At 35.3% G+C, this 19,803-nt stretch overlaps 1 protein-coding gene across 1 annotated transcript in view; it reads left to right on the forward strand.

Moving 5' to 3' along the window:
* The window catches only part of LOC113237740 (RING finger protein 17), a 67,573-nt gene that overhangs the window by 1,325 nt on the left and 46,445 nt on the right, over positions 1-19,803 (forward strand). The window contains exons 3-13 of the mRNA XM_026474326.1: positions 610-694; positions 772-903; positions 2,075-2,229; positions 5,809-5,889; positions 6,197-6,469; positions 9,173-9,261; positions 9,684-9,847; positions 11,003-11,161; positions 12,366-12,443; positions 12,827-12,979; positions 14,539-14,683. Of these exons, the coding sequence (XP_026330111.1) occupies positions 610-694; positions 772-903; positions 2,075-2,229; positions 5,809-5,889; positions 6,197-6,469; positions 9,173-9,261; positions 9,684-9,847; positions 11,003-11,161; positions 12,366-12,443; positions 12,827-12,979; positions 14,539-14,683 (1,514 nt within the window). The remainder of the gene's footprint in view (positions 1-609; positions 695-771; positions 904-2,074; positions 2,230-5,808; positions 5,890-6,196; positions 6,470-9,172; positions 9,262-9,683; positions 9,848-11,002; positions 11,162-12,365; positions 12,444-12,826; positions 12,980-14,538; positions 14,684-19,803) is intronic.

Consider the following 19,803-nt stretch of genomic DNA (forward strand, 5'->3'; position numbering starts at 1 on the left):
ATATCTGTCAGGCATTGAAACTCCAATGCTTAAAGAGAAAGTATCTATTGATTTATTTTATTTTTTTGTGAAATAGCTCCACTAGTTTGTTATAATTATTAAGTACTGTATATAATAATTATAACACAAAATATCTACCGAAAAATTACGAAATGCGACATAGTTTATAATAAAGTAATAGTTTAATTAATATTCCTTGACCAAAATAAGAGTATTTTGTAAAGCTGCATCAAATAATCGGACATTTTCAATAATTTAGAATGTAATGTAAACAATATATACTATATGTGATTTTATTTTTCAAAATTGTTCTATTAATTCAGTAGTAAAGAATGCTTTTCAATAACGACAATCACATGAATAAAAAAATTAAATTGAAACAAAAGAAGTATGAGTACTTATAAGACGTGCATGACCATCAGATTCCCAACCAATCCAGCGAAATAAAAAATATTCTGTAAAACGGTGGCCAAGTTCCCTTAGCATAGTTGTTGATCCAGCAAAAGAATTGAAATTGTACTATTTTTAAATTACTTGTACAATAATCATAGAATTTATTAATAATATTTGTTTGTTACTACTAGTTCCAATATAGGTTTTCATCCACAGCATAACTCTGAGGCGCCAAAAAAGAAAGAGGAAAACTACTTTATTGACCTCCAATCTGTTATAAAGGATACGGATATCACCCAAGGTAATAAATATTGTTAAATTTTACTTAATCTCAATGATGTGCAGATTATTATGGGTTTATAATTTTGAAATTTGCAGGGCAATGTATGGAGTGTCACAACCGCACTTCCAAGATGTGCCAACAATGCGCTACAATCTTATGTGACACATGTTTCAATAAATCTCATAAAAATTTTATCATTTTCAAAAATCATGTCTTGCAGAACATTGGTAAGTTATAAACATTGGTAACAGATTGATGTGAAGCCAATACACCATTATGACATTAAATTGAATGTCTATTGATAACTAATATACATATTGTTGAGGTTTAGGTAACTATATTTTGATACTTTGGGGAAGAGAGGTGTAAAGCCAAACTACAAAGTTTACTAAACAAGGGTAAAACAAATTTGTAAAGGTTTTGGTTTATACCTTTTTTAATTGTTACTACCATTTTTTCATAAAAACGCCAGTTTTCGACAAATAATAAAACTGAATAATGAAACTGAAGGAGTCATTACAAATGATAAAATTGGATTCTACGTCCTTGGAATTTGATCTTCCCACATACAAAAAAAAAATATTTTATTTTTATAGCCATTACGAGTGGTGGACACCGACCCATTACACCATACCATACATTTACTTCTGTGTCATGCCTTAAAAAAAAGTGTTAAATGTGTCATAAATCAAATAGGTATATTTTTTTAACTAACCAGGATGTCTACTCCATGAGCTTCTTACTTGACATCACCTTTTGATTTGGTGGAATATTGCTTATTTGACAATATTTATTTCGGACGGAGAACGAGTGTAGCCTCCCAGCCCCCTCGTGGTAAGCTAGTAAGGGCGCATTTACACTGAGGCCGACAGGTCGACTCCGTTTGCTCGCAATTACCCGATGTAAATCCTAAATCGTCGTACAACTGTAGTTCGCAGTCGAAGTCGACCGACTCGACTAGGTGTAAACGCTATGGGCGACTGTCCCATTCGGCATTCGGCGGTCCACCGACAAGTTTCAACGCGTATGCGGCCGTTTCCCACCACGATGTGATTGCTGAGCAGAGTTGCCAATTTCTGGGAAATTCCGCAAACTACGGGGATTTTAGCTTATAACTGATACATTGTATATTTAATGTTACAAAATGGCTTCTATAAGTTTAATGTTACTTCGCATTAGTTTGTAATTTGATATCCATAACAAAGAGCACACAAAGGCAGACACTATAAAAAATTATTCTGTTCTAAATGACAACATACACAAGTGATATTAGAGCTCGATATTTGATAATGAACAATGTGAGAGATTTGATTAAGAATTAGAAAATTAGATTGAAATCTTATACAAGACTTAACCATAAAAAACTTATGAGATTGATATAAAATGCTTTTCTTTTAGAACGAATTATGCAACCTAATACCTGCAAGGTCCATAACGGCAAGTCTCTGGATTATTTCTGCAAGGATTGTTCCAAGTCCATCTGCATGGATTGTCTTGTGGTGGGGGGAGATAAGTGCTGCAAGAATCACAATGTTGTCTCCATGCAAGAAGTGGTATGAAACATTGAAAAATAATTCGTTTCATTAATCTGGGTTCTAAGATTTACAATATATAGATAAAACATTCAAAAAATTGGTCATCACATAATTAAATGGACATAGTTATGCAAACAAGAACCAACCCACACCTCGAGTGAGATGAGTTGTGTTTAGGTAGAACACAGATGTGACCTTTACCTGCTCACAAAATATCCTGGCAATATATTGGTATATATTGCCAGGATATATTATAATATACCAAGCCAAAACGGAGAAAATAAAAGTCCTCCAGGGTACCAACCATAGAACTTTTTAAAAGCTAAAAATAACCATGCTGCTTAACTTCATTTAATTTATTTTTCAAATATGCTAAATGGATCCAAGTGACATGGTACCTGTGGATCTTTAGCGTTTCATTACGAAAACTAGAACCAAGCCACATGGTTCTCGTTAACGAATTTCTTTTCTTTTTATTGCTAAAAGGAACCAAGATGCATTTGGTTCTATTTTGCAAATCAAATATAGTCCCTTATGAAATAACCAAGATGCTTAGTCCTTTGTAGGTAATTATATTTTGTGAAAAGAGTAGGCGGTAAATATATACAAATATATAATTTTTATAATGATAATTTACATACATATAATCGTGATTCGTCCTAATGATTGTGATTATTAAGAGTGTACTGACCTACGGTTATGAATTTTCAAAAACAGCAACACGAAAAGTAAGCTGGTAAAGTGGTAAATCTAACATATTCGTTTCTACTATAATACGTCTCATTCTATGAACTTCATTGATTTATTTTTTCTGCAGGTCTTCATTATTTACACATAGTCATCTGGCGTGTATAGTCTTTATTGCAATTGTAGAACACATTATATTCGACCAAAATCTGTATATTGACCTTCGCAAAAATAATTCCAAAGTAGTAAATGCTTCACGCCGTCTTCAAGTCTCTCCTTTGCATGTTTAATAAGGCAGGAGCCCACTTCCCCAGGAGCCCTTTTTGCTTCTCTTTGTACCTAAATGTTGCGAGGTCCTGAGTGGATGTCCATATTGTTAACCGAAAGACAGCTTTGTCTTTTATAAAATACCACATTTTTGAGTAAGTTAGTATACATAGAAGAGGTAAAGTTTTATACAGGCTTCGGCCTGCTGTGTTTGTTTTGGTGGAGTGAGTTGCATGGGCTAATTTCGTGTCATTTTTGAGCTGCTTTTGCAAAAGCTGAGCTTTTTGTAAGCGCTTAGTGTAAGCATCTTCTGCGTGTATACGTAGGAGAGGTAAAGTAAACTCAAAGCTGTCTTACTTCAGTGGTATCCACTGAGGTGTTTTACAAAAAACAGCCACGACCATGCCTATTGGAAAGTTTGGGTAGAAGGAGAAGCGAGTAGGAATTCGAAGTGAGCTCCTGCCTTCTTGAGCACGTAATGGAGAGCCTTAACGACGGCATGAAGCACTTAACACTTTGGAGTGAATCTTGCGTAGGTCAAAACAGAAATATAAAGATGAAGTTGACACTGAAAGCGTTATTAGATGATCACTCAAGAGTTCAAACAGTAGTCTTCGCTTTCTAGAGTCTGGAGACTGGAGTGAAGAATGTGATGTGGCCCAATCGACTATATGTAAATAACGAACACATACAGAAAAAATCAATCAGAGTTTATAAAATTAGAAAAGAAGATTTTTGTTGTTTACTAACCTGGAAAAAATAATAAAAAGGTAAAAAGTAACTGATGGATCAAAAAAGTATTTTCTTAATATAAAAGAGATTATGCTTAAGATGTGTTTTTAATTTTTGAAAGATGTAACCTAGATTAAAGACTAAACGAAAGTAAAAGTTGAGAAAATTTACTAGAAAATACTGCCTGATTAACTTTAGAACTAATGGATCTGGTCTGGTTTAAAGGAAAACCCATCCCTAAAGCAAAGTTAAACGGCCCGAAAAGGTTGTTGCATCTTGTACTAGAAGATGCACACTTTTACAAAAACTTAACACGGAATGATACAGTTAAAGATTATATAGATAAGTTTTCTGGTGAAGTTGATTTTGAGGTAGAAGTGGACGATGGTGATTAGGTAATGTGGGGTGGTGAACAACAGTGTTTTACTTAATAGTGTGTATGTTCTTGTCATAACAAAATAGTGACAGATAACAAAGGGATTTGAAGTTATTTACTGTAATCTGTCTACCTGTAAAACCTAAACCTTTTTGCAGTAAAGAACCATCCCACAAACCAGTATTTTTGCTATAAAGAACCACCAGGTTTTTTATCTAAAAAATACTTAAATCAAAGAAAAATCAATATAAATCAGTTTTCCTATATCATTCTCAATGCTACACATAAATCGGTTAAGTTGTTTGTCTCAAATAACTTACCTATTTGGTTCTTCACACTGTTTTTACAAAAATCTAATTATCTCGAAAGTGACATTTTGTGGGTTGGTTCTTGTTTGCATAACTATGTCCAAATGTACCTGTATACTTAAATCAATTTTGAAATTCGTTTATGTTACAAAATTATTGCAAAAATTCCTTAATACTGTAATAAACTTAACCATTTGTACAATTTCGTCTTAAATGCTTAAGAGCCAGCGCAAAACGTCGAACGAAAAGACAAAGGACATTAAACGTATTTATGCTATTTCAAATGAATAAGGTAGGTATAAATTTCAATGCTCTGAGACCGACCTCGAAAGCATTGCGGCTCATTTCTCTCTGCAACATTGAAAAGCCCACTAGAGGATACCGCGGTCGCAGCTGCGGATACGCCGGAATCCTCCGGTGTGCGCTGGAGCCTGCTTGAATACTCCGGGGACTTGGGCTGTGCAATCACTAGTAGAACGGAATCAAATCCGAGCGAACAGTGGCATGTTGGCGTATGCCGCGTCATTCCAACCGACTATGCGTTACGCTGGCAGTTGCACGCGGTATCGTAAGGGATAACCTCATCAATGTGCGCTAGCGGACGAAAAAACCTCTTCAATGCTCTCCCCCGCCATCCGCCGATTTGCGCTAGACTTTAATGGGCAAGTTTTTAATGCCAGTATTTTCTTCGTCCGATTCGGATCTGGGGGTGTACTCTCGGTCTCCGTCCGACATCCGTCTGAAACAATTACTGCCAAATAAGCAATACTTGACCAAATGAAAAGACGCGTGATGCGAATGAAGCTTCATACTTGATACTTGTCTTTTAATTTTGTCGAATATTACTTATTTGACAGTAATTGTTTCGGAGGGATGTCGGACGGAGATCGAGAGTAGACCCCCAAATCCGAATCTGAGACATGATGGTCGGAAATGTCACAGAGATAATTTTATCTCTAGGTGTATGAGCGATGTTCACTTTTTCTCGGATTCGAATCAGACTTAGTGCACAATTGACATCCGAAGTGAGTCTGAGTTTTCTAGATTTGTATAGTCTTGGATTCGGAACGAATACGAATCGGATGCAGTGCACAAACGCGCTAAAGTCTTATACAAATACATAAACAATTTCGATTATACATTATGGTGGTTCAAAAAAAGTAGTATGTCAGGATTTCTATAATTTCTGCAATATATGTATTATATTAATTGAACTTATTGTTATAGAATGAAGATTTCATGGAAGGCATAAATGATATTTGTCCTAAAGTAGATGAGACCTACAGACGCCTAACTAAAACTGCGGTGGTAAGTACTTTTATTTATTTATTAAAAGATACGCCATAATAGAATAATTATATAATTAAATTAAATATAGCGACATTTTTTCTTGCGAAAAGTGTCATACGACTACTAGGATGTGAGTGCAACACCCTCTGAGCGCTTGCGTTGCCGGTGATACACTCAGCGGTAGGCACTTATCGCGTGACCTCGACATTATTTGTTACTAGTCCTCCGTTAGTACAATGATGTGTAACGCATGTCGTATGTTATAATAATATGAAATGATATATAATGACCACCAAGACTTTTTTAATGTGTAAAACTATTACAGGACGTAGGCCACCTACTTCATAATATAGAGAACGAAACAGGGCCATCCTCGGAGTTAACTCGATTACTTGCTACCATCGAGCAACACTTCAGTAAACTCACGGCTGCAATTCAAAAACACAGGAATGAAATAATCGACATTGTCGTCAAACTCAAGTGTTCTGAAAAAGAGTCACTAAGAAAAGCTAAATGTGATCTCGAGAAAACTATAAAGAAAGCTAGAATGATCATCAATGCTATCAGTATCTGCTCAGATGCAGAGAAAGCAAAGCAGGTTCGTAAAAGTTTATTTGAACCCATTATTCACCAAGGTGGAAATAAACCTTTGTTCCTCGTAAACTACCAAGTTTTTTTAGTCTATTGATAATTTCAGAGAGAAAATAACACCTGATAGACTTAGGAAATGAAACTATTTTTCCGGATTTAAATCGCGTATATTTGTTTTTTCAAACAAACCTCTTTTCGGGCCCTTTACAGGCCCCATGGTCACGGTTGACTAACTCGACCTGATAGACTGCTGATGTTGATGGATCTATGGTATAATAATATATGTATACTTATTTACGGTGATTAACTTAGGTCCTTCATCACTCAGGTCATTCGATTGTGATCACCGCTTATTTCAACTCGAAAAGAACTGAAGGATTTTCCTGGCTTTGGCTGTCTTAATTTCACCACAGGATATGTTATCCCAATGTATTTAAACATTGTGGAGAAACTTAATAGTGCTGCCATTGAAGATTGATTCGACTATCTAATCTGGTTTCTTCTTCCTACTGGTTTTCGCTTCTTACAATTGTCACAATTTATTTATTTATATTTTATTTTATTTATTTATTTATACAATACAATGTTATATATGCCTAGACGTCGAGTTGCAGACACCAGCCCCGTTACATCAAATTATACCAATACCATACCACATTGTAACAGGCCTGTTTCAACATCAATAGATTATTTTAATAGATGTAACTTTGAATGAGATTAACGAAACAACAAATAATTATTAAATTTTTACGTTTTAAAAAAGACATTCATTTTGTTGCCGCATTATATTATAATATGACAGCACACATTTCAATATTACTTTTGTGCACTACGGCCGATGGCGCTACAATCACTATGGGATCCGATAAATATATATATGACATAAATAAATAATATATAAAACTTCCGAATCCAACACAGTAAACCACAGATAAGCAATCTTATACTTACTATATTTTTTCCTAACACATTTACACGGATTTATAGAAAATCACATAACAAACACACATTTACAACACTCATTCAGAATACTCTTTAATGTTCACTTCCTAAGCTAGCACTATACATATACATATATGTATATGTAGTGTGTATGTATAAAATGTCAAATGTTTAACATAAAAGGATTACGTCCAAGTGCTTTACAACAGATCCATATAATTAGATACAACAATAGGGAATGTATAATAAATGAATAATCGAATGTTGCTTCATGTTTATGAGGGTATTTTCAAATTATAGTGGTAGTTTATAAATACGGCCAACCGTTGTGAGCGAGCTTTTTTCTTGTTGCATTTGTGTTAGTTATTTTGTCAATTTTATGTGTATGGAGAATGGGAAAATTACCAGCTATTTAACCTAACCTTCACTTGGTTCCCGGAGTAACAAAGTAATGTACTTAATGCATTTTCATTAATAATATGTATATTTCCCACAAGTCCTCAATTTATAAATTATAAAAAGATGATTTTGTTATGAAGCTTTCCCCCAAAGTTCTTTTGATATACTCGTACAAACGCAGTAAGTGCAAATTTTGAACATAATACACATTCGACATTTCATCTCACGCCAAATTTTATTTATGTTGACGACAGTGGCTTTACCACTTAATAAGGTGTCCGTCAGGATGGCTGGACCAAACGAGATATACAAATCAAACTGCTCATTATTTACTACCTATTTTCTACTATTTAGTACCTTTATTGACTTATTTTCTACCTTTGCGCTAACGGAAATATTAAAGAAATAAAATAAAAAATGACGTCAGGTTGGCTGGACCACTATGTTTTTCATGGTTCTGGCAGTATATAGTTAACTCTTTTTATATAAGTATTTACTACCTAATTTCTACCTAAACATACTTTTTTCACTATTTTAGAAAGCTTGTATAAAAAGTTATTTAAAAAAATTATTATTTTTTGCTTTTGCTAAAGGTATCTTCTAAAAAGACAGAAAATAAATGGCGTGTTTTCGAAGTTACGAGTACAGCTTTTACGAAGATTATTTTTATTTTAAGTATATTATGAAGAAAAAACGAAGAAATAGTGATGAAGAAAGTTAGATCTATATTCCGTATTTTAAACCAAATTATAAAAGACTATCCTGAAAATTCCACTAATTACGAATTCAAAGTTATTATCCAAAGTGATAGAAGATAATGTGATTTAAGTGAAAGTAAAACATAAATATTGACTCCCGCCGCTTAAAAGACTACTTAATAAACCCAAATAAATGACCTAAGTTATTTGAGAGAAAGTGAAAACATAATGAATTAGAATTTAGAACTACAATGGCAAATATTACTGAAGATCCTGATAATTAAAGGAAGATATGGCTCAAAGGACTTGTATCCAAGCCAAAACTATTAATTAAAAAAAAATCTAAAAAGACAGTATATCTTCTCCGTGTAATTGCTAACAACAGTTATGCAGGCGCATATAATATACCAACAATGGTTTCTAGATTATCTTTGCAAGCAATATTTTATAACCATTATTATATTAATTAGTTGTTGAATTCACTATTACAAATGTTAATTCCATTTGTAGGTATTAAGGAATGTGAACGAATTATAATCAGTTATTTATAAAGCAATTTATAATAGATTATATTAAATTTTATTTTCTTTTTTAATTTTATTTCCTTTAGCACAAAGGTAGAAAATATATTATGTCGATAAAGTTAACTTACACGTCGATTTTCAATACAGATGAATTTATCAGTATTACTGGACGATGCTCAACAAATTGCACAAGCCCCCTGGTTTCTGAGCAAAGATGAATCCAATGACCCCCTCAAGTAAGTAAACATACATTTCCCTTGCATGAAATCAATATCAGAAATGAAAATGTCATTAAAAAAACTCGCTGTGTAAAACTGTTACTGATTTTTTAAACTTTTGTTAATTAAGAAACATATCAGCCCCTTTACAAACACAATGAACCAAGAAAATGCTGAAATAGAATGCAAAGAGATAAATAAAAATAGTATGTATTAAACATGTATAGAAAATCTTTGTGCTACTACTTGTTGGTTCAAACAAAACTGATTCAAACCACCCCACATTAAATGTACCAAAACAAACCTATGCAAATAACTCCGATAGATTCCGTCCGAACACATTCCATGAGCAAATGATATATAATCTCAAGAATTTCACACACTTGGTAATTTTAAGCTACTTAAGGTTTACAAAAAACCAAACTGCATTTATTTATCAGAATTGTAGTTAACGATGACCTGTGCGCTCTGGTCAGCGACTACATACACCTAGAAGGTAACGCTGACTCCGTGTACAAACTGAAATCGACCACTGAGCTGGGAGAGTGCGTGGAAATACCACCGGCCCCTGTTGCACCTGTCTACCCTCCTGAGCTTCCAAAAGGTATGTTCTTTCCAAATTCTATGTATTTTATTACCTTACTGAAACAAAAGAAATTATTAGATTCAAGACTTACTTGCGGAAGTCCATGTTCCTAAAAATGGAAGTATAATAAACTACTCTGCGAATCCAATGAAGGTAAAATCGTGCAAAATGGCTACGCTTGTGTTGAATATTTTTTCTGCAAATTAACTGCATGACAAATTCACAAGCGTAGCTCTTTTGTACTGGGTTCGCGGAGTAGCAAATTAATTTCAAATCAATTAAAAGAATATTAAACGACAGCTTTTATGGTTCACGATACATTTTTAAATTTACTCAAGTTGTTTAATAATTATTTCTTATGGTTAGGAAACTTCCCAACCTCATAATATTGTTTTTAACCGTCACGGTCAATATCCCGTTTTGAAAGGTACATATTATATAGGTACCACCACCATAAGGGTTCGTAGGTAGTAAAACTAGGAACCTTTATGGTTCGTCAATTCTGGACGCTCATTTATGCAACGAATCACAAAATTTCTTTAAGAGGGCGTATATTGATATCCCAAAAACAAAAAAAAAAATTATGACCCGAGCAAAAGGAACCACAACAAAATTATACATACCTATCGCAAATGAGTGGGGTAGCGTTAAATACATCTTACAAAATGCAACAAAAAATTCAATGGAACACATTTTCGTTAAACGCTCCAGATTCATTGTTTTCGTCGACTTCGGTCGACTAGAAGGTCCGGAGCACTCCATTCTTATGTCGTTGAATTCCACCTATTCGCATTAAGCGCTTTGCTTCCTCCTTTCTGACGCGTACGGCAAAGGAATGGAATGCTCTACGGCATCTGTATTTCCCGAAAAGTACAATTTGGGGCTAATCAAGGCTAGAGTGAATAGGCATTTTTTAGGTAAACGCGTCCCATCGTCGGTCACATCGTCGCTTAACATCAGGTGAGATTGTGGCTAAGCATGTGTCTATTATATACATATAAAAAATAAATTAAAAATTCGCTGTCAAAGTCGGAACCCTATCATGGACGACCAGGATTTGGCCGATTGTTTTAGTTGCTTTCAGCAATGTTTCAGCGTTGACAATGTCATTATGACATTAAAGTTCTGTGTTCAGTAAATAAACTGTTGAAAAATTATTTAAACTAATTTTAGATGTCAGACAAACCAAGCAACTTGTAGAAAAACGTGCGAAGAACTCTGCTCCTGACTTTTTCAAAAGCGTGCCTCATTACCACAGCAAGAGCGCGTCCGTGTCTTCATTGAATTCAGCCGGCAGTGGCGATTCAACGAAGAGCTATAGCACTATGTATGGTGAGTATAATTACTCTACTGCACACAAGACGAATATACAGACACTAACGACGATCCACACAGAAGACACGCTACAGCAAGCGATCTTATTTCGAAGTAGGTATGACAAAATATTACAGCAACATTTATTCATCTGATAGTTCAGAGCAATCTTCGCTATTATGGGTTGACTGGAAAGTGGCAGTTGAACTTAAGGCCTTATTCAGAGTGGCGGCGGGCGCGGGTGCTTGTAAATCAAATGTACGTAGACGCTCGTTGCATTCACAATGGCCGCGCGTGCCGGCGCCTACCTCGAGGCGGGCGCGGTCGCAAATGCGGGCGCGCGGGTCGTGGCCTCTTCCCTTTCACAGTGCCGAAGCGGTTACGAGCGAGCAGATCCACACGTCGAAATCGCAAACAGACGCTAGACCAAGCACAATGAAAGGTACGGGCGCGGACCGAGCCAATAGATCTACGCGTGGGCACCCACGCCCGCCTCGAGACAAGCGCCGGCTCCATCCCGTTGGGGTGGAACTGGAGAAACACCACCCCATTCATCGCTTACGTGGGCACGCAGGAACACCGCGCGCGCTACCTTGGGGCCTATACATTACGGGCGGCGGACGCCCCCTCGTTTACCGCCAAAACCCCTGTTATGGGGGTTGAAGGAGAGCATGATAGTGCCTCCTCCGACGCTCCCTCCACTTTCTAATCAGGGACTGACGCGCCTGAAACTTCCTCACCTGCACTTCCTGCAGTGTGGGATCCTCGCCACGGAGACGGAGGTCAATGCCATTGAAAAATGGCAGCATAGACCTCCACCTCTAGATCCCAAGGAGGAGACCCCGCTAACAAGCACGCCGCCTCATGGGATATGGTGCGATACCCTCTGATAACCCCGACCGCCATCACCCTCTGAGATCTCCTCAGGAGTGCGATGCTTTTCTCCATAACATATGTCAGAACATATGGGAGCCCCATATAGATCCATCGAGCGCACCACACTCCTATGTACAGGCGACGGCTGCTCGCTTTGGGCCCTCCAAGATTGGGCAACAGCCGCTTTAAGCAGCAGCCGTTCTTAAATGTTTTAGTTTTTTTCTATTTCGTTACATGTCACTACATTTGTATACGTTAACTTCGGACATTTTTTAGTGGTTTTTGTGTTAGACCCGACGTCCATTTTGTTGGTGTGTGTGTATACATAGTATAATTTTTATTTCAGGTGACGGGTTTCAAAGACCAATGGTGCAACCAGTTCAACCGTTTGTTGAAAGCAACCACCCAAGGCAACTCCAAGAAGGTAAAAACTATATTATTGAGAATGTATTTAAGTATGATTTTTTTATAGATATTGGTAGTTACCTGGATATACAGCAGCTTGCAGCGATTTTCGTCAAGTAGTTAAATACCATTAACTGGGCAAATCATTGGTTAGTCAAATAAAGATTAATACCAACCCCAATAACCTATAAAAAAAGATTAATACCAACCCCAATAAAATATAAAAAAATTAAAAAGACACCAACACAAATCAAATACGGTTTTTTTAAATAATGGTTAACCATTAAGTATTCATTATTAGATAGAACACCCGTTAAACTCCAAAATATACAAGGACTAAGATAAACAACAGAAGAAAAACTCAAGAGGCACTTTTAAAAAAAGATATTGGTTTTCCTTTAGGTTCTCAAGAGCTAATCTACATCACACATATCGTGAACCCGCATGACTTCTTCGTGCAGCGGTCGTGTCACCAGAGCATGGTAAAAGAAATGCTGAGAGAATTCCGCAACGCCGTCTCCTTGCCACAACCGTCTTTGAACCGTGTTGCTCAAGGTTTGTCCTTTTGAACCACTTTTTGTGATACACTAATAAATCATGTTTACATAGGGCGCACTATAAGTTTCCGGAACTGGCCACTTACATAAACAATATTTAAAAAGTAATTACAACATTTGAAAATGGAACTCTTTGGCTGTAGAATACAGTTTGTTTCATCTGACTGTCACTTATTTTTACATTGTGGCGTCATCTTAGAAATTGGTTGTCTACATCGTCATGGATTTAACTCGTAAAAATTTTCGTAGTACGATTTTCTACGACTTTAAGGGTCGTATTCTAGGACTCTACTCAATGCTTAAGTCAGGATTTGAGTATAGTTTAAAGCACTCGAAATCATACTGAAGTCCTTGCCATTATTAGGGTCGTATTTCCAGTGCTTGAAATCATACTCAAATCTGCTCAAATCCTGACTTGAGCCTTGAGTAGAGTTCTGGAATACGACCCTAAGTGTAATTTAACAGCTCAGCGGAGCTTCGGTCGACTTCAAACTGCTTTTAGCGATGAAGCACCGTGCAAGAAGACTATTTATAGCTGGTTTGCAGAATTCAAATACGGTCATATGAATCTCAGTGAATTTCGTTCTGGCAGCCCATCCACTGCTGTGAACAACAAAAACATCGATGCTGTGCGCCGCGTGATAGAACACATGAACAGACAGACATGTGACATACCATGAGATTCTGGCATCTTTAGGCATAGGCATGAGTCGAATACAATCAATACTACACAAACATTTGGTTGTGAAAAAGCTGCGCTCTCGGTGGATCCCACTCAATTTGACTGAGGCTCAAAAAACGGATCGCGACACTTGGTGCAATGTCATGCTTACCAATTTTAACAAAGGGGCGTCAAATTTGGTGTGGGACAATGGTAACAGGTGACGAAACATGGATTTATAGTTACGATCCCAAAACAAAGCAGCAATCGAGCGTATGGGTCTTTCGAGATGGGCCGAAATCTACCAAAATGGCACGCGTGCAAAGTGCCTCTAAGCGGATGATTTCTTCTTTTTTTTAATAAAACTGGACACGTGGCTACTGTTGCTTTGAAGAATCGTTGTACCATGAATAGTGATTGGTACACGACCATTTGTTTGCCGGAAGTTATTGACAAACTCCGTAAAAATAACCGTAACCGCCGTATCATCTTGCACCACTATAATGCCACTTCTCACACGGCCAGACAGACAAAAGAATTTTTGAAGGTGAACAACGTTGACCTTATAAGCCATCCCGCGTACAGTTCCGACCTGACCTTGTGACTTTTATTTATTTCCAAAAATTAAGAACCGTGTAGTCAACGATTTTCATCACCTCAAGAGGCTGTAGTAGAGTATGAAAAATATGTTTCAGAGATTGTCACTTTTTTTTTATTAATTAATTTTAATTTAATAATATTAATTAATTGTTAATTGCGGTTCTCGCAACTAACAATTGATCAATCGTTAATTGCTGTTTGGCATTTGACAATTAATAGAACAATTAAATTTTTCCCAACACTGGTTCAAAGTAACAGAAATAATGGAAGTAAAATACGTATAATATTGTACGCAGGGAAACTGTACCTCATGTTCAACAAGGCTGATAATATGTGGCAGCGTTGCCGCGTTGTGAGCATCAACCAGAAGAACATAAATAATCCTGTGTTTGGCGTATTCTGCATCGATTTCGGCAGCACTGAATCTGTTTCTATTGACGAGTGAGTTATTATTTTACAGTTATTTATTTGTGGTGCGTTTGTGAGTACATATTATTTTATACTTTATTGTGATGGGTTGTGTGTTGTTTGTTGTTTTGCTATGTTTTATACTTTGTATTTACACTTTGTAAATTATTCTTTCTTATTCCGTTTATAATATTTGTTAGTACTAATATAATGATTTAAATTAATAATAAAAAGAAACTACGCACAAGGGCACTGACCTGAAGTTATAAAATGCACACTAAATCGTATTTAGTGTTTATGGAAATATTTCTCGGATAAATAATAATAGTTCAATAATAAAACCTATTTATACTAAACACAAAGTAGGCTGATCCCTTTGACACTTCATTTGAGGTTTGTCATAGGTCGTAAAGTCGGGCGTAAGGTCGGTAAAGTCGATAAATCTTCAGTGTATTTGATTTTTGAAGCAAAGCTTCTCTCTTATATCTGACGTATTCTGAACGATGTATAGATAGATGTGTGTATTGTATATATGTAGTGTTTTGTATTATATTGAAGGGATAAAATACAACTATAATTCAAATGAAATTTCTAAAAACATTTATCATATTGTAGGATAGATGGTTAGTTACGACATTACCAGAATCAAAGTGCGCTTCTATTCAAGAAATAAAGTATTAGAATTACAATTATTACATAAATTTGGTGCGATATTTAACACATAAAATACGTACACGAGCTAGGGTAAGGCAGAGCGTTGGCCGACTGACAGTCGCCTGCTCGGCACTAAGGAATGCATGCGCTTGCAAGACAAAACGTGCTACTGTATCACTAATGGTAGGTACCTCTACATGACACCATTCTAAAAATTGTTTACGAAAAATGAACAGGCTTTACCAAAAGAATCACCGAGTTCTAAAAGTTATTCAAACTGATAGCGCTTATTGCGAAACAACTAACAATAACAATCAGTAGTACGATATGTAACGGTAGCGTGGAATGTAAACAAGTTTTTATATACTGACGAAATACACAGTTTATTGTTTGCTAATTTTAATAAGATGACAACTAAGTTTTAAAATTAAATTTAAAATTATTTTACATTTTTTCCAACAAGAGTACATAATGTTTTATTATGACCAATAGTCGGTAATACATCTACATATATATAGCTAGAAGGAGCGACATAGGGTTGTTAAAACCACCAAATATTAATTAATTACTTTTTCGAATTCCGGATTTTTGGAAAAGGTCTTACTGCATCGTAGGACTAACCAAAAAGGAATTCCATACCCTCTAGTACCGCGTGATGCATGAACCTTTGGCAGGTTTGCGCTGCATTTCGTACGTCGTTATTTTTTTAAATTGCGTCACTACACTTCTCAGCCTTATCTCCGAAACGGTAGTGGTAGTAACAGAGACGACCGCGGTTACGCGAAGATTAGGATCTCCTGTTGCGGCTGGAACTGCGTGCGGAAAACGACGGTGTCAAAACTCAGCTTGGCGACTAAATCCACCAGGTCGTGAGAATCAGCTTACGATACCGTTGGTATGTCCACTGGCCTTCTTGTCTCCATGATTTTACCAGCGACCTCAGCCAGTTTCTCCGACTTACTTAAGGCGGTGGCGGCTAGCACTATACGCACCGACGTGGACAAATGACTTTGCCATAAAACGAATAATGTATCTTGAGTTACGCTGTCACTTGCAAGTCCTTTCATACAAAAATTGGACGAGGCGAGTTACAACAAATGGACTGCCTTGGCAGTAGTTCCGATACACCATTTGAGATTATCTTTTTATAATCTGATTCCGGTTATGGTGAACAAATTATACAATTTCAACAAAGTGTTTATTATATATAGAACTACCGAAGCTATAGTGTGCAAATAAATGTATATAGAATTGGCCATTTGATATTTTAGGTATTTTTTATTCCTTTCTAAATTATGTCATTACTGAGCCTTCGGGTATATATAGGACTCCACCAACAACTTCACCCAGTTGACATGCCTAAATGATTCCCATATTATACTTGTATCTAAATTATTTTTTCCGTGATACCATGAGTGAATTTCACTTTCCGAGTTTCAATTGCACGTTTTGAGTGATTTTTGTAAAACCCTTTTTTCTTTTGGTTTTAAGGTCATAAACGTACAAATAAGTTCAAGCAATGTCAATCATTATAAATAAGTTAAATTAACAAAAAACGATATTTTAGGTCACACGAATGAGATTGCAGTAACACGAATGATTTTCTCATAAACATAAATGAGAAAAACGGCACAGTAATGATAAATTATTAATACAACACACATTTTGTCGTCCACAAAAAAATTTAACATGTAACAAATATTTTAATATAACTTCTTGTATCAAAATTCTTCTCATCCGTGTAAGACCATCTATCTATCTATATGTAATTAATAAATTAATCTAAATAAGTAGTTTGTTAAAGTCATATAAACTTTTTGTTGTACATCAATATATCATCATCATCACCATCAACATTATCATCATGATCACCATTATCATTACCATTCACATCATCATCACAAGCATCGTCATCATCACTACAATCATCATCGTCATCATCACCACCATCATCATCCTCATCACCATCACCACCACCACTATCACCATCTAATTGTTATATTTCAAGTAAATGTTTGGCTTACAGTAACTATTTGACTTAAAAGTAGACAAGAATAAGAGCGACAATAATGATATTTGGATACATTTTTAATTGTCAAGTCTGTAAAAAGACCGTTATAAAAGTGCATGGATTTTAAAGTTCTCTTTGTCTAATTGATGTACAATAAAGTTTATGAAACTATTACTTAATACTCATTTAGATAGATTGCTTTACATGAATGAGAGGGTTGTTCTTCAAAAGGGGCAAAAAACGTCTTCCGGTCAATTATTTTAATATACTAAAATTTCATGACACAATTAATAAGCTTTTTATATATATTTACCATTATTTTACATGTTACCCAGTTTAAAAAATACATCTTTGGTTTAATTTATGAAAAAAAAATCAAAAATGTCGCTAAACGTCATTTTACTCCTATTCCTATGACGTCTCTTAACACAACATTTGTTCACAAATAATTTATTAAATACTTATACATTCTAAAAATTTTATGAATGAAAGTTTAATAAATTAACCTTCGTTTAAAATAAAAACCTCTTCAAATACTTTGCATGGTTAACTTAAACTTCAATTCAAATTATTGCTACAAGAAAAACGTCATTTGTCGCAGTAACGTTGTTAAATCTTATTATTGAACGACGCATTTTCGAACGCATCTTTAATACACCTTCCCGGGTGTGCGGGAGGGGCCTTCAGTCGGCGGAGACCTATTGGTGAACGAGCACGTGCGGGTCTGAGAGCTGTAAGTAATTTTTTATAGTTCTTCACATTTTGTCATTAAAAATATCATTTGTGTTTCAACCTAAACTCCTTAAATGCACATACGTAATATTTTCGTTTGTATTTTATTCAATAGCCAGTGGCAAATGAATTCATTTAGTCTAATCATAACGGTTTTTTAATGCTCACAGACAAGTCCATACAGGTTTTTTCCTCAACTCGTCATTCTATGCTACATCATTGTCGGCACTTATCCGATTCGCCGTCATCGCAACACCGGAATAAATATATGTTTTATATTATCAGTCAATTGTCGTCCCAACACAGTAATATAACTAGAATAACCTGGAATTATTCTGAAGCTGGGCACGGAAAGGGTGCTCCTGATGGCGTTGGTGGTACAATAAAAAGAGTAGCAGATCAAATGGTGCATTTTGGTTCAGATGTTGGAAATTTTGATGAGTTTTACAAAATCATGGAATCAAGATTAGAAAATATTATAATTCAAAGAGTTTCAGAGCAAGACATAATTCAGAGGGAGAGATTGATTCCTGAGCAGTTGAAACCATTCAGGGGCACCCTTTCTGTACATCAGGTTCTTTGGGACGCGTTCAGACCTAAAATCACTATGAGAAATATGAGTTGCTTCCTATGTGATGCTGGTGAAATTTGCTCCCATGGTAAGCATCTGGGTTATATCAATAATAAGTCCTTTAGAAATCAGAACGACGATCTTGATTCTTGTGTAACTCCCCTGGCAAACACTAAGCGTAAATCTCAAAATCAAAACAAAATTCAGATTATTTCTAATGTTCTTATTGATGTCACTAATAAGACTCAGCTTCAGTGAAAATTGACCCATTTTGATTATTCCAATTTAGTTGATAATAATTGCGATTGGAATTAAGATGATAATACGTGATATTTTTTGCGTGAAATCTTTTGAATCCTAAAATTGTAAGTAAAAGTATACTATTTGAAACTTAATATTTGTCTATCCTGTGTGTAGATCAAGGATATTACGGGGATGAGGACGCAATGCGGATGCAGATATGAATATTTTTAAGAGATATACATCACGTAGCTAAAATATGTGGAACTCTCTTAATAATTATGTCCTTAATTGAAGAAGTTAATCTGTGATTTTTTAAAATAATTACCAAATTACTATTACCAAAGAAAAACTAAATCCCGTATTACAGAACATAGCTCAATACTAAAGCATTACTTAAAACTAGATTCAAGCCAGTTGATTGGTTGAAACTATTTTTTTTATTTCATCAGTACTCAAGAATTACTTAAAAGTAGATCCAAGCCAGTTGATTTCTTGAAACTATTTTTTTTTTATTTGATTAATACTCAAGCATTACTTAAAATTAGATTCAAACCAGTTGATTGGTTGAAACTATTTTTAAGTAACGCTTGAGTCTTGGTAGACGTTCTATAATACGAGACTGAGTCCTTTATTAGCTAGATGATTAAGTTATTTGAGTGTGACAGTTTGTTTTTAAGAAATATCTAAGTACCTACTTAGCTTCACAGTTACGTATTTATCGCCTCACGCTAATAATTTAAGATTGTCATTTACTTTGAATCCTTTGTTTAATAAATAAATATTATATAATATACTTAATAAATATTTTGATTACTTAAATGTTTTTTTATTGTTAAATACCCAAAAATGAAAGATTTTAGATCATTGTCTGCAACACGGCGTCATTATTATACAAGCTAAAGTCATTCTCAGTGCGTGGTGTCATTAGTATCAACGTGAATA

This window comes from Hyposmocoma kahamanoa, unplaced genomic scaffold, assembly GCF_003589595.1.
Source record: "Hyposmocoma kahamanoa isolate Upper Pololo Valley unplaced genomic scaffold, ASM358959v1 94, whole genome shotgun sequence".
Lineage (NCBI taxonomy): Eukaryota > Metazoa > Arthropoda > Insecta > Lepidoptera > Cosmopterigidae > Hyposmocoma > Hyposmocoma kahamanoa.